Source organism: Sebastes fasciatus, chromosome 5 (genome assembly GCF_043250625.1).
Source record: "Sebastes fasciatus isolate fSebFas1 chromosome 5, fSebFas1.pri, whole genome shotgun sequence".
In the NCBI taxonomy this organism is placed as follows: domain Eukaryota; kingdom Metazoa; phylum Chordata; class Actinopteri; order Perciformes; family Sebastidae; genus Sebastes; species Sebastes fasciatus.
In genome coordinates this window covers 17,091,185-17,105,647 of record NC_133799.1, presented here as the reverse complement: position 1 = coordinate 17,105,647, position 14,463 = coordinate 17,091,185, and the positions used below count along the sequence as shown (strand labels likewise).

At 36.9% G+C, this 14,463-nt stretch overlaps 1 protein-coding gene across 1 annotated transcript in view; it reads right to left on the bottom strand.

The window, feature by feature from the left end:
• faf1 (Fas (TNFRSF6) associated factor 1) overlaps positions 1-9,131 on the bottom strand; it is an 82,148-nt gene extending 73,017 nt beyond the window's left edge. The window contains exons 1-2 of the mRNA XM_074635403.1: positions 8,791-9,131; positions 2,372-2,440 (exon numbers count right to left, since the gene is read on the bottom strand). Of these exons, the coding sequence (XP_074491504.1) occupies positions 2,372-2,440; positions 8,791-8,850 (129 nt within the window). The 5' untranslated portion in view covers positions 8,851-9,131. The remainder of the gene's footprint in view (positions 1-2,371; positions 2,441-8,790) is intronic.
• Positions 9,132-14,463: the final 5,332 nt, after the last annotated feature.

The window sequence follows — 14,463 nt, the reverse complement described above, 5'->3', positions numbered from 1 at the left end:
CCACACATTCCTTGTTGGTAAAGTGCCACAAACTGTGGTGGCAGTAATCAGGACTAATAGTCCAACGCAGTACTGAACAGGAGTCTTTGGTCACTTAAGAGTCCACTTTTTAGTTGGGCCTGCTTTGCTAATTATTTTTGTTTGTTTTGAGGTCAGAATATATTTGAGTTTCTCAACTCACTTACATTGTCCTTTGTTGCTTTTATTGTTTATCAATGTGCAATGCTACGTGTAAATCTAAAAAGGAGAGGATAGGCCTTTTTCACAGAGGACATTTTGACATTTTGGCTGAATTCCATTTAGCTGCTGCGGTTTCAGGGTCCTGGTATTGCAATACGTTCTCATCCCAACTCATCCCATAATACCGCTTTGTCATGCCCCTTGGAGTAACTGTAGGTCTAGGCAACAAAACCACTTAGTTAGGTTTAGGAAAAAAACTACATGTATGGGATTAAAACTACTATGTTTGTTAAGTGAAAATGAAACTGAACGTTGTGAACCCGGGACACGAAAGAACAGCTGATTGTAACGAGAAAGTGAAACTTAACACACAGGACACAAACAGCGGTCTCCTGGATGAAAGCCCTGTGTTGTTGTAACCCATTCACCTCACCTCTCGCCCGCTTTTAGTGTGTCTTTTTGCTCTTTAAACTACATCACCACACTCCCGGTGCACTTTCTCTGAGAGTTTACTGTTGCTGTGGAAGGGTTTACATTGTAGTTAATGGAAAGCCCGGTACGTCTCATACAGGTGCTAAAGGGTGCCTTGTGCGGCGGTATGATACGCCGACGGCCGTGACGAAGCCTCAGTATTTGACGCACTGGGAATGAGTACGAGCTGTGTATTGCTGGTTCAGTCACACTGTTGTGGCTTGCTGGGATCGAACGGATCCATTGTTAATGTAATTACTGACACCTGTGCTTTTCTTACATTGACAAGTCAAAACATCTGCTGTTGAGGAAGGCACTTAGCTTTTAAAAGCCACAATATGATGTCAAGCTACATAAAGTACCTAAAGTCTGACAAAGGCATTTATTTTATCTTTTCACAACACTGTTGACACCTTTGAGCATCCTTTGAGTGTCAAACATCCATTGTAGACTTGAAAAGTGTCAGTAAGAAGGTTATAGTTTACTTCTTTACAGAAAGTCCTTCATAGTCCATTCATTTCATTCAATTTTACAGTATCACATGAAGTCACAAAGATAAGTAAACAACAATATAATTAGAGTCTAGTGCTTTGTTTACAGAGGAAGTTTGGTTTGGTGCGCCAGGAACACATCAGTAAACTACAGTAGGAATTCAGACCAAAGAAGACGACTGAAGTGGGCCAAGATAGCTAACGCTAGGATAGAGTGATTTTGAAACATTGAAGAGTATGACGTACAGGTAGGTACTCTATTGTGCACTGTCTATAAGGATTGAAATGAAACCAATGCATTTAGCCATTCTGTGGCAATAATATGTCTTGGAGCATACTGACCATATAGATGGGCAGCAGAGGAATGGATTGAGTTATTTTTTGAGAAGTTCTTTGGATGTTTTGTTACTTTTATTTAGCATATTTTTACCTTGCGTTTTCTCCCCTGAAATAAAAACCTCCTCCACTTTTATGAAATAAATCATTAACATTCAGGGGAAAAGAGCAAAGGCAGCATTTCACACAGCAAATGCCATAATTAATTAATGCATATATTGTTTAGACTGTCATTTACTAATTATATTGCTCACAAGACGAGATGCATCCGGATCTGGGTGGATTTAACAATTTCCCTGCTCTGCTCAACAATATCCTGGGGGAACCACTGCTCTTTAATTCTTTTTTTAACTACCCCGCCCACACACAGCATACGCAAGCACAGAAGCAAATTTGTTTTGTCAATGTTTACAAAAACTACCAGCTACTGCAGAGGAACTGCACGTCATCAAATTTACAGGGGCAGTGAGTCCAGGCCCCGCTGTCTGTCCTACCACTGCTTGGACTGCTGCTGCCTGCGCGGAACTCCTGCCAGCATCGGTCTAAATATAGACTGACCCCTTCAATATGCACTGCGCGGTAAAGGGCTCCTTGTTTTTCAGACTCATCATGAGTTAATACAAACTTGGCGAAACACATTCTTTCTCACAGTGAGAGTCTCTCATCTCATACCACTTCCTCAAGACACACTCTCTCTCTCAGTCACCATATCGAGGGTGGCCAAGACGCTGCCTGCTTCACAAAACATAATGGGTAAAAATGATGAAATCATTCGACCATAACAAAATTAAACAGTGTGTGTGTTATTGGATGTTGACTGCCCTCTTGAACCTGTACTCTAGATGAACTAAGCCTGTCTGTCAAAGAGCAAAGCCTACAGATAATGAACTTACCACTAAATCCCAGTTATTAAGCTCTAACAGAGTGATTGCCTCTGCAATGTTGTCAATTCCAGTGCAAGCCTGTGAGAGGAAAAGACAAAGAAAAAGGAATTACAACAGAGAAATGCATTGTATGAGATTCTGCTTTAGTTTGTGTTATGAAACATTCAGATGCCTGCACATAAAAGATATATTTCACAACAAAACAGAGGAGAAAGGATTCATTTTAACTACTATGGTACCACCCATAACAGCAACATGTAAAGTGGTGGCAGTCTTCACAAGAACGACAGCCTCTCAGTGATGTTTTGATCAAAAGAAGGCCACCAATTTTTCTCTTTGGACTCTTGACTCTTGCAAAGCAGGCTAAACAAAACATGTTCTTCATAGTAAAAAGGATTAAAATACTGCAAACCGGGCCAGGATGTGCCAATTTCAAGTATAGCTTTAATGATATCTAAGATTATGTATTTGTACTCTTCCTGAAGAGTAAAATAAGGCAGACAAAGGCACCATTTCCTTTTCTGGACGGATCCCTGCGTTAGTGTAACTGCCAGAATCAAAACACATTCTCTGATAAAGTGACAACAAATTGGCACCAGCAGTGTTAAAAAGCTGTCATCCCTTATGCAGGTGCGAGAAGGCCCAGAGCCAGCTAAACCTTTAGAAAAATTGCTTAAAACTTGTGCAGAGCAGTTGAGCGACATCGTCTGCTATGCGGTTCCCACAACAGTGTGTGTTTGTACCTGTGCTTAAGACAAGAACACCCAAATGGTTGAATGGTTACAGAGCAGTAACCTTTGCGTCTTTAGTCATGAAATAATTTCAGAAGCGGGGGAAAGGACCCAATAAGACAGTGTGCAGTTTGGCTTGGTTTAGGAGCTGATGATGCAACTGGTACTCTGCTTCACCACATTTATCAACACCTCGAGTTTTCAAAACATCTCTAAAGGCCTTCATTTTTTAATTTATTACTTGTTGTTAACGCTTTTTTTTTTTTTTTTGCAGAAAAGTTTTTAAGTCATTTTAATCTTGATCCAAATATTATTGGTTGGATTTTGGCTAATTCGGCAGGGAGACCTCAGAGTGTAGATACTCCAGGATGGTGTTTCATTTCCGCTCTCTTTTGCAATGTATAGTAATGACTGTAGAAGCTAGCAGAGAAACAGGCATATCCTGAAGTATGCAGATGATACTATCGATCGAAGTTTACTTTCAGCGCAGGAAACAGGACTATTGACCTGTTAACGATGAGTTTATTAACTCATATGACAAACATTTCTTAAATCTAAACAAAAGCAATCTCGGATCATATCAGCTATCGGTCTGACATCAGATAAGCCTCTGGGGGCAACGGCTATATTTTTGGAGTTCTGGTGTAGCAAGTGATATCCAGGCCAACACTTCCTTTTCTGTGCGCTGCTCATTGTTTACAGTCCGATTAGCAACTTGAGATACGAGACTGGAGTTGACAGACGATGTGAACGACCGGATTGTTGAAAAAGTAGCCAGTTTACAAGCTAAATTTGAACCAATAAAAAGCTAAATCACCGTCAGACAATAGTTAGTGCGTTCTGAGATTGCATTTCGTCCAATGCGTTCCACCTCTTTTGTTCTCCACGCAGACTGTTTACCTGCCTTCAACCAGAACGGAAACCAGAACGCTTCTGATACCAAAACCTTGTCCCGTTGCCTACAGATTCTACATGTAAATGCAGAATCTATTTTTAGAGATTAAAACTTAACTAAAACCATGCATATGATCATTTTATTTAGGTAGCAGCACCCCTCTGCCATCCACAATTAAAAGGTCAAAAGAAGGACACAGTTGACAATTGCAAGTACTTACCATTGTTGATAACAAACTGAGAATTTGTATGCCAACACAAAGTAAATATGTGTAAATGGCCAACACAGACCTTGTTGTATGCAAAGGCTAAATGCTTAAATTGCAGATAGTAAAATTTGTATGTTTTAAAGTGTCTTAATAATTGAAATCATCCACGAAAGGAAAAAAATCTTTTCTTTTAAATCCTTTAAAGTTGAGGTTTAAGCTGCCAACAAAAAGAAATATATGTATTGTTGCTGGCTGGGAGTATTCAGTCTCTATGTCTTTGGCTAACTAGTTTTTGGTGTCTGCTGGCATTTATATTGTTGTGCGTTTTATACATCTATTATGTAGTGCAAGTTTATTTTTGTTTATTAATAACTGCAGTGAAGATAAGAGGGATATTTGATAAATTAGGTGTCTCTTCTGCCTATTTGAAGCTCATGTAATGCTACTGTAACACATTACTGCTCTTATGATTTATAATAAATTACTGTACATGATTTCTTTTATTTAGTTTTTATTATATGCACAGCATCTGTCTCATGCAGCATAACTAACACAAAGCACATGATCAGATTCCCCAGTAATCACATAATACTTTAGGATACCTTATCCCCAAGTTTCTGATTATATCTGGTCTCATGTGTCTGAACCAGGAAGCTGCAACACTCATTGCATTGAACTGGCTTTGCAAAAATGTGATAAGGTGGAGATGTCAATAGCCTAAGTAAACAATATATATCTATTGTGGCCTCCTGTCCTACTGTGAATGGAAACTTGCACACCTGCATTGGTTAGGCCTGTTTGTTAAATATTATTAAGCTGAACTTTGTTTATTAAAAACACGAGGCTACAATAACAAACCCATGAAAGGGACACCACCAAAGAGAAGGCTTATGGCTAATTTTCCAAGTGTACATTTTAGGATGCTAAATTACTGCCAATTTGGATGGGGAAGCATCATTTGATAGCCTGCATTCTTTCATCATCAAAATATACTAACCTACCTACAAATTGGGTTAAAAATCTGGTATCTTTCACCTGTTCATCAAGGCCTATGATCTCAGCTGACTCTTCCTGCACATCACTCTTTTAATTACTTAGCTATAATTTCTCCTCTGTTATTTATTAGTATGATTTTGTGTGATCCCTTTGTAAAGCGTACTTGGGTTTCTGAAATGCGCTATATAAGTCCAATTTATTATTATTATTATCTTCAAGGAGAACACACACAGTCTGTGGCGATGATTTAAAAACACTGACAGGACGACCAAAGAGAAGGCATATATGGTTAAGTGTACATTTTAGTGGAAGGATGTATATGATTTTAGTATTGATATTAAGCATGGAAACCAACCAAACAGGATGCTAAATTACTACCAATTTGGATGGGGAAGCATAATTTGATAGCCTGCATTCTTTCATCATCAAAATATACTAACCTACCTACAAATTGGGGCTAAAAATCTGGTGTCTTCGAGGAGCACACACAGTCTCTGGCGATGATTTAAAAACCCTGACGGGATGACCAAAGAGAAGGCCTATGGTTAATTTTCCAAGTGTACATTTTAGTGTATATTATTTTAGTATTGATGTTAAGCACACAAGGCTACAATAACAAACCCATGAAAGGGACACCACCAAAGAGAAGACCTATGGTTAATTTTCCAATTGTACATTTAAGTGGAAGGATGTATATGATTTGAGTATGGATGTTTAGCACACAAAGCTACAATAACAAACCCATGAAAGGGACACCACCAAAGAGAAGGCCTATGGTTAATTTTCCAAGTGTACATTTTAGTGTATACGATTTTAGTATTGATGTTAAGCACACAAGGCTACAATAACAAAACCCATGAAAGAGACACCACCAGAGAGAAGGCCTATAGTGTACATTTTAGTGGAAGGATGTATATGATTTTAGTATCAACATTAAGCATGGAAAGGATGCTAAACTACTGCCAATTTGGATGTGGAAGCATAATTTGATAGCCTGCATTCTTTCATCATCAAAATATACTAACCTACCTAGAAATTGGGGCTAAAAATCTGGTATCTTCAAGGAACACACACAGTTTCTGGCAATGATTTAAAAACCCTGACGAGGACGACCAAAGAGAAGACCTATGGTTAATTTTCCAAGTGTACATTTTAGTGGAAGGATGTATATGATTTTAGTATTGATGTTAAGCACACAAGGCTACAATTATCACCCATGAAAGGGACACCACCAAAGAGAAGACCTATGGTTGATTTTCCAAATTTACATTTTAGTGTATATGATTTTAGTATTGATGTTAAGCACACAAGGCTACAATAACAAACCCATGAAAGGGACACCACCAAAGAAAAGGCCTATGGTGTACATTTTAGTGGAAGGATATATATGATTTTAGTATCAACATTAAGCATGGAAAGGATGCTAAACTACTGCCAATTTGGATGTGGAAGCATAATTTGATAGCCTGCATTCTTTCATCATCAAAATATACTAACCTACCTAGAAATTGGGGCTAAAAATCTGGTGTCTTTCAGCTGACTCTTCCTACACATCACTCTTTTAATTACTTAGCTATAGTTTCTCCTCTGTGTTATTTATTAGTATGATTTTGTGTGTGCCCCCTTAGTAAAGCATCCTTGGGTTTCTGAAAGGCACTCTATAAGTCCAATTTATTATAATTTATTATTATTATTATTGATGTTAAGCATACAAGGCTACAATAACAAACCCATGAAAGGGACACCATCAAAGAAAAGGCCAATGGTTTATTTTCCAAATGTACATTTTAAGTGGAAGGATGTATATGATTTTAGTATTGATGTTAAGCACACGAGGCTACAATAACAAACCCATGAAAGGGACACCCCCAAAGAGAAGGCCTATGGTTAATTTTCCAAGTGTACATTTTTGTGTATACGATTTTAGTATTGATGTTAAGCACACAAGGCTACAATAACAAAACCCATGAAAGAGACACCACCAGAGAGAAGGCCTATAGTGTACATTTTAGTGGAAGGATGTATATGATTTTAGTATCAACATTAAGCATGGAAAGCATGCTAAACTACTGCCAATTTGGATGTGGAAGCATAATTTGATAGCCTGCATTCTTTCATCATCAAAATATACTAACCTACCTAGAAATTGGGGCTAAAAATCTGGTGTCTTTCAGCTGACTCTTCCTACACATCACTCTTTTAATTACTTAGCTATAGTTTCTCCTCTGTGTTATTTATTAGTATGATTTTGTGTGTGCCCCCTTAGTAAAGCATCCTTGGGTTTCTGAAAGGCACTCTATAAGTCCAATTTATTATAATTTATTATTATTATTATTGATGTTAAGCATACAAGGCTACAATAACAAACCCATGAACGGGACACCCCCAAAGAAAAGGCCAATGGTTTATTTTCCAAATGTACATTTTAAGTGGAAGGATGTATATGATTTTAGTATTGATGTTAAGCACACGAGGCTACAATAACAAACCCATGAAAGGGACACCCCCAAAGAGAAGGCCTATGGTTAATTTTCCAAGTGTACATTTTTGTGTATACAATTTTAGTATTGATGTTAAGCACACAAGGCTACAATAACAAAGGAAGGATGTATATGATTTTAGTTTCAACATTAAGCATGGAAAGGATGCTAAACTACTGCCAATTTGGATGTGGAAACATATTTTTCATAGCCTGCATTCTTTCATCATCAAAAATATACTAACCTACCAACAAATTGGGCTAAAAATCTGGTGTCTTTCAGCTGACTCTTCCTACACATCACTCTTTTAATTACTTAGCTATAGTTTCTCCTCTGTGTTATTTATTAGTATGATTTTGTGTGTGCCCCCTTAGTAAAGCATCCTTGGGTTTCTGAAAGGCACTCTATAAGTCCAATTTATTATTATTATTATTATTATTATTATTGATGTTAAGCATACAAGGCTACAATAACAAACCCATGAAAGGGACACCATCAAAGAGAAAACCTATGGTTGATTTTCCAAGTGTACATTTTTGTGTATACGATTTTAGTATTGATGTTAAGCACACAAGGCTACAATAACAAAGGAAGGATGTATATGATTTTGATGCTAAACTACTGCCAATTTGGATGTGGAAGCATATTGTTCATAGCCTGCATTCTTTCATCATCAAAAATATACTAACCTACCTACATATTGGGTTAACAGTCTGTTATCTTGGAGGAACACACACAGTCTCTGACGATGATTTAAAAACCCTGACTGACTGGCGGTGTGTAAACAAGTTGACAGATAACGTGATGAGCATCATGTTTAGCTCAACTAGCTCGTCGTTATATCAAGTCAAGCCAGGGGAATTGAAACCAACGAATAAAACACACGTTATTCAACCATTTGGATGTCTAGTTAGCGAGCTTACAAGCTCATAAATCGCCTTTAGACTCAGGTTAGCGAGCTGTCAGTGTGTTAGCTCGGTTAAGCTAGTAGCCAGGTCTGCTGTTTACGACCAGGCAGGTTTCGTGTGTTTACGGTGGTTTGACAGCAGCCTGAGACGATTCAACAGCGGGGAAACAGATACTGGATGTAATATTCGTGACACACAAAGGAGACACACCTGAAAGTCGGCCAGAATCATCTCTCTATCCATGTTGCTCTCGCCGCTCTCGGAGGCCATGGCAATGACTGGCTAAAAGCGATTCTTCTTCCACTTGGCTCGTCGCTTGTTCTCGCCTCACAGAGAGGGACACTGGAGTATTAATAAAACACTTTGCTTGGTGGTGGCGACGAGTGAGAGGTTGACGAATTGAAAATGTTAAACTGTATCTCGATTTGAACGCTGCAGATTAGACGGAAATTGCTGTTAAAGTAACGTAACAGTGTTCAGTTATCTCCTATCATTATTGTCATCTAGTCCCCTCTGCTTTGCGGCGCTGACGTAAAGTGGCTGCAGATGCTGTAAAAAATGACGTGCGGTTGATGCTTAACAGCTGAGTTTTAAACATGAATGTCTGTCTGTTTTTCATGCTATTGCCACTTAACAAAATGTTAGACCATGTCTCATTTTTTTCCATTTAGAAGCTTTTTTTCACTGTGTTCTTAAATATTTAATGCCCAGTTTGTACATTCAGATCTTGGGGGCCTTTCACAGTAGCCCAAAATGTAGCTTACATGGCCACAATACACATTTAATATATTATATTAAAAAAAATGTATTGGCACAAAAAGAAGCCAGTGTTTTACATGTTTGAAACAGTGTTATCCTAGACCCTAGACATATTTAATATATTATATTCACATTTTTTATTGGCACAAAAAGTACAATGAAGCAGTACAACTATAAAGAAGTCAGTGTTTTACATGCTTGAAACAGTGTTATCCTAGACCCTAGACATATTTAATATATCATATTCAAATTTTTTATTGGCACAAAAAGTACAATGAAGCAGTACAACTATAAAGAAGTCAGTGTTTTACATGTTTGAAGCAGTGTTATCCTAGACCCTTATTTCCTAACCCCCCAAAATGTAGCCTACATGGCCACAATACATATTTAATATATTATATTCAAATTGTTTATGTTAGACCATGTGTCATTTTCCCATTTAGAAGCGTCGTTTCACTCTGTTCTTAAATATTTAATGCCCAGTTTGTACATTCAGATCTTGTGGGCCTTTCACAGTAGCCCAAAATGTAGCCTACATGGCCACAATACACATTTAATATATTATATTCAATTTTTTTTATTGGCACAAAAAGTACAATGAAGCAGTACAATTATAAAGAAGTCAGTGTTTTACATGTTTGAAAGTGTTATCCTAGACCCTAGACATATTTAATATATTACATTCACATTTTTTATTGGCACAAAAAGTACAATGAAGCAGTACAACTATAAAGAAGTCAGTGTTTTACATGTTTGAAACAGTGTTATCCTAGACCCTAGACATATTTAATATATCATATTCAAATTTTTTATTGGCACAAAAAGTACAATGAAGCAGTACAACTATAAAGAAGTCAGTGTTTTACATGTTTGAAACAGTGTTATCCTAGACCCTTATTTCCTAACCCCCCAAAATGTAGCCTACACAAAACATATTTAATATATTATATTCAAATTGTTTATGTTAGACCATGTGTCATTTTCCCATTTAGAAGCGTTGTTCCATTCTGTTCTTACATATTTAATGAGCCCACCCTGTTTGTACATTCAGATCTTGTGTGCCTTTCACAGTAGCCCAAAATGTAGCCTACATGGCCACAAAACACATTTAATATATTATATTAAATTTTTTTTATTGGCACAAAAAGTACAATGAAGCAGTACAACTATAAAGAAGTCAGTATTTTACATGTTTGAAACAGTGTTATCCTAGACCCTAGACATATTTAATATATCATATTCAAAAAAAATTATTGGCCCCCCTACTCCTTTTTGTAATGATGGAGATAATGTGGTACACATGGAAAGTTTGGTAATGTACAGTACACATGGAATTACATTGAATAATCCCAGAGAAGGGAAAACAAAAATCAAATAAATAAATAAATAGATGTGGGCAGCGTGTCTTCACAGTAGCCCAAAATGTAGCCTACTGGCCACAGTACATATTTAATATATTATATTACATTTTTTTTATTGGCACAAAAAGTACAATGAAGCAGTACAACTATAAAGAAGCCAGTGTTTTACATGTTTGAAACAGTGTTATCCTAGACCCTTATTTCCTACCCCCCCCCCCTGTTCATCTTTGTAGTGATGGAGATAATGTGGTACACATGGAAAGTTTGGTAATGTACACATGGAATTACATTGAATAATCCCAGAGAAGGGAAAACAAAAATTAAATAAATAAATAGATGGTTAAAAGAAATAACAATAATAATAGTAAATAGATCGGAAAGGAGTATACATACCTACACACACCTATATTTATACCCATATACTGTACATATTTATACATACACATATAAATAATATTAAAACTGTAATACATAAACCAAAATAAAATAAAATAAAAATAAAAAGTTGCTGACACTCAGACTGCCATGTAAGACTATTGAAATCTGTAGACTGGCATAAGGATCTTATAGGGGGGGGCAAATTTAATATATTATAAGCCAGGGTTTTCCTCATTAGCGTGGAGGTCAGAGTAATTTAGCCTCTATTCCTCATTCTCATCCCACTTTTGAGAGCCACTGACCCAATGCTGCAGCAGGTCTGAAGACAGCCTGGGTGATGCCAAACTCGAGTGTGTGCGTAAAAGCAGACATACGCCTGTTGCCTTGACTCATATGCCCCTCAGCTATCAGTAATGTCAGGTATTTGGGGAGAGAGCAAGAGAGCCCATGATGATGGGCATGGCAGTGGATGTAGGCCTATCCAGAGACTGGTACCCGATCAGATGCAGAACATCTAACAGGTTACATCAAAATCTGTGACAGCAAAGAGCCAGCAACACATGAGGTCACCATTTCAGATGTCTGTCGTCAGAAAATGTGACCCCACTGTACCTGTATAATAAATGAGGCAAATATGTGACAGAAGACACACAAAACTAAATTGTTTAAAATCTATTTTAATATTTTTATTTATAGTTTTATTCACAAAACTCTAAAGAAAAGTAAAAGATGTGTACAGTGGGGTCACATTTTCTGAAGAAAGCCATCAGAAATGGTGACCTTATGTGTTGCTGGCTCTCCACGGTCACAGATTTCGGTGTAACACCTGGATGAGGGCATCTATAGACTTGCCATGAACCAGTGTACATCTCATTAGCCTATGTCTTTTGTATCGTTATAAGAGCATTTTGTATCTTCAGACAGATAGGCCTAATAATAGGGCAACTTGAGAATTGGAAATTTGCACAGCCAACAAACGGGTAGGTGCCGTTGCCCTGTCACTAACGCGCTCAAATGTTATAAGATAAGAAAAAATAAGATGAACCTTTATTAATCCCTGGAGGGAAATTCAGGTGTCAAAGCAGCAACATCAGCAAACAGAGTGAAACACAGGAGAGGTAAAGGTGTACAAAAATTATAAAAACAATAATAGAGATACAAAAGATACAGAGTGAATGGGTGAACATAGTGTGTACAGTCCGTCAATAAATAAATGTAGTATGTACAATAAATAAATGTAATATGTACATATGTGCAGTCTATAAAGTGATATATAGGATGTATAGTGTAAAGTAAGTGTAAAGTGCGCCAGTGGTTAGAGTCCAAGATGGTTGCAGATGTTTAAAGGTAGATAGTGCATGTTTAAAGGCAGATAGTGCATGTTTAAAGGCAGATAGTGCATGTTTAAAGGTAGATAGTGCATGTTTAAAGGCAGATAGTGCATGTTTAAAGTTCTTAAAGTCCTAATAGTTCTCATATGGGGGTCGGCCTTGGTTGTTAACTGGGTCAGCATGAAGGACTGACCCAGTTATGTTGTCAAGTGTTGCAAGTGTTGGCAAGTGTCAAGTTGTCAAGTGTTGCAATAGCACAAGAGGAAATACCAATTCCCGCAATTATGAATGCGTATAGCGAAGCATGACTGTCATTGATGGACTACACCCAGTTGGATCCCTGGCACCAAAAAAAAGCGAAAGACCAACCTTCGTGCCTTTATGCACAGCCACTTTACTTTACTCACCATGTTGCGTTTGTGTACTACAGGCTATTGACGGATTACACCTGAAAACCCTAATCAGTCATGTGACCCAATTTGACCTTATTATTTATTTTTCCCTCCGTTATACAGGCCTACAGTAATATATCACACTATCTCGTTAATAAAAGTCTGTATATAAATCATGAGTGCGCATGTCTCCATGGGCACTCTACTATTGAATTAATTCTGTATGTGAGGTTTTTTTAAAATTATTTTATTATTATCTCTTTATTGAACATTGTTTTTAACATTTAGTCCTGATGGACAGTTCGTCATCTGTACAAACCTCTCCTGTATACTGTATATACAGTATACTGTAACTTACGACTCAAACTGTAGATATTAAATATATTCTCTAATATTCATCTTATATTTATATTCACTTAATGTATATATTCACATGCATATAGCTCTATATACATAACCTCTCTGTGTCTATAACTCCACCTGTATGTATAATTTATTCTTTATAATACTCTTATACAACATTTTTTATACAATATTTCATCAGTATGCAACTTATACTTAACTCTTATTCAACAGAATATAACATATGTCTATCCTTTGCACCTTAACTGCAATCTGTTTATATGTCTATTTATATACACTACATACAGTATATCCTCATTTGTATATACTGTCTTAATCAGCACTTGACTAGTTTGCACTCTGTCTAGATGCAAAACTGTATTTCATTGTACTTGTACTATGTGCAATGGCAATAAAATTGAATCTAATCTAATCTAATCCCTAAAAAATCTGCATTTGAATATACAGTAAAGTACTACACACCTGACCCCAGCACTGCATTACACAATATAGGAGGCAATATATAGTCCCACCCAGGGTCTGAAATTAAGCTTTTTCCTCACCTGCCACTGTGGCAGGTCACTGAACATTTTTACCGGCCACTCAATTTTTTTGTCTGCCACTTCTGAAATCTAGGTAGAACGCTTTAGACTTGTAAACACTGAGTCAGTGGTACCAGACTGTAGATTTATGGAATATATGATGTAACCTTAATCCATGACTACATTTGATTTAGGAATTGCTTCTTAAAAAATAATATTTCTTAATATAAGGAAAACCTGTCTGCCATGGTGGCAGGTGACCTGAAATTTTTACCTGCCTCAACCAACATTTACCCTGTTATTTGGCTATATACAATACATTGCAAGACCTTCAGCAAGTAGATATGAGCTGTATAAAAAGGGCTGGGAAAAAGACCTATGGATAGAAATTGCGGAGAACATCTGGGATAAGATTTTGAAGTATGTTCACATCTGTTCTTTGAATGCCAGACCCTGTTTGATACAGTTTAAGATTCTGCACAGGTTACATTACTCTAAAGTAAAGCTACATACAATCTTTCCAGAAACGTCACCAATATATGAGAAATGTGTCCAAGCAGATGCAGATTTACTCCATAGCTATGCACTGTGCTCTAAAATACAGGACTTTTGGGTTGCAATATTTCCATTCTTTTCGAGGATTTTTAAAATCCAAATAAAACCTTTTGGGGTTTTTTGTTTTGTTTTGTTTTTATTTTTTTTGTTTTGTTTTGTTTTCCTTTCCTTTCACTTCTTATGTTTTTTGTATTTGCTTGTCTCCATTTTTTGTTTGCCCTTA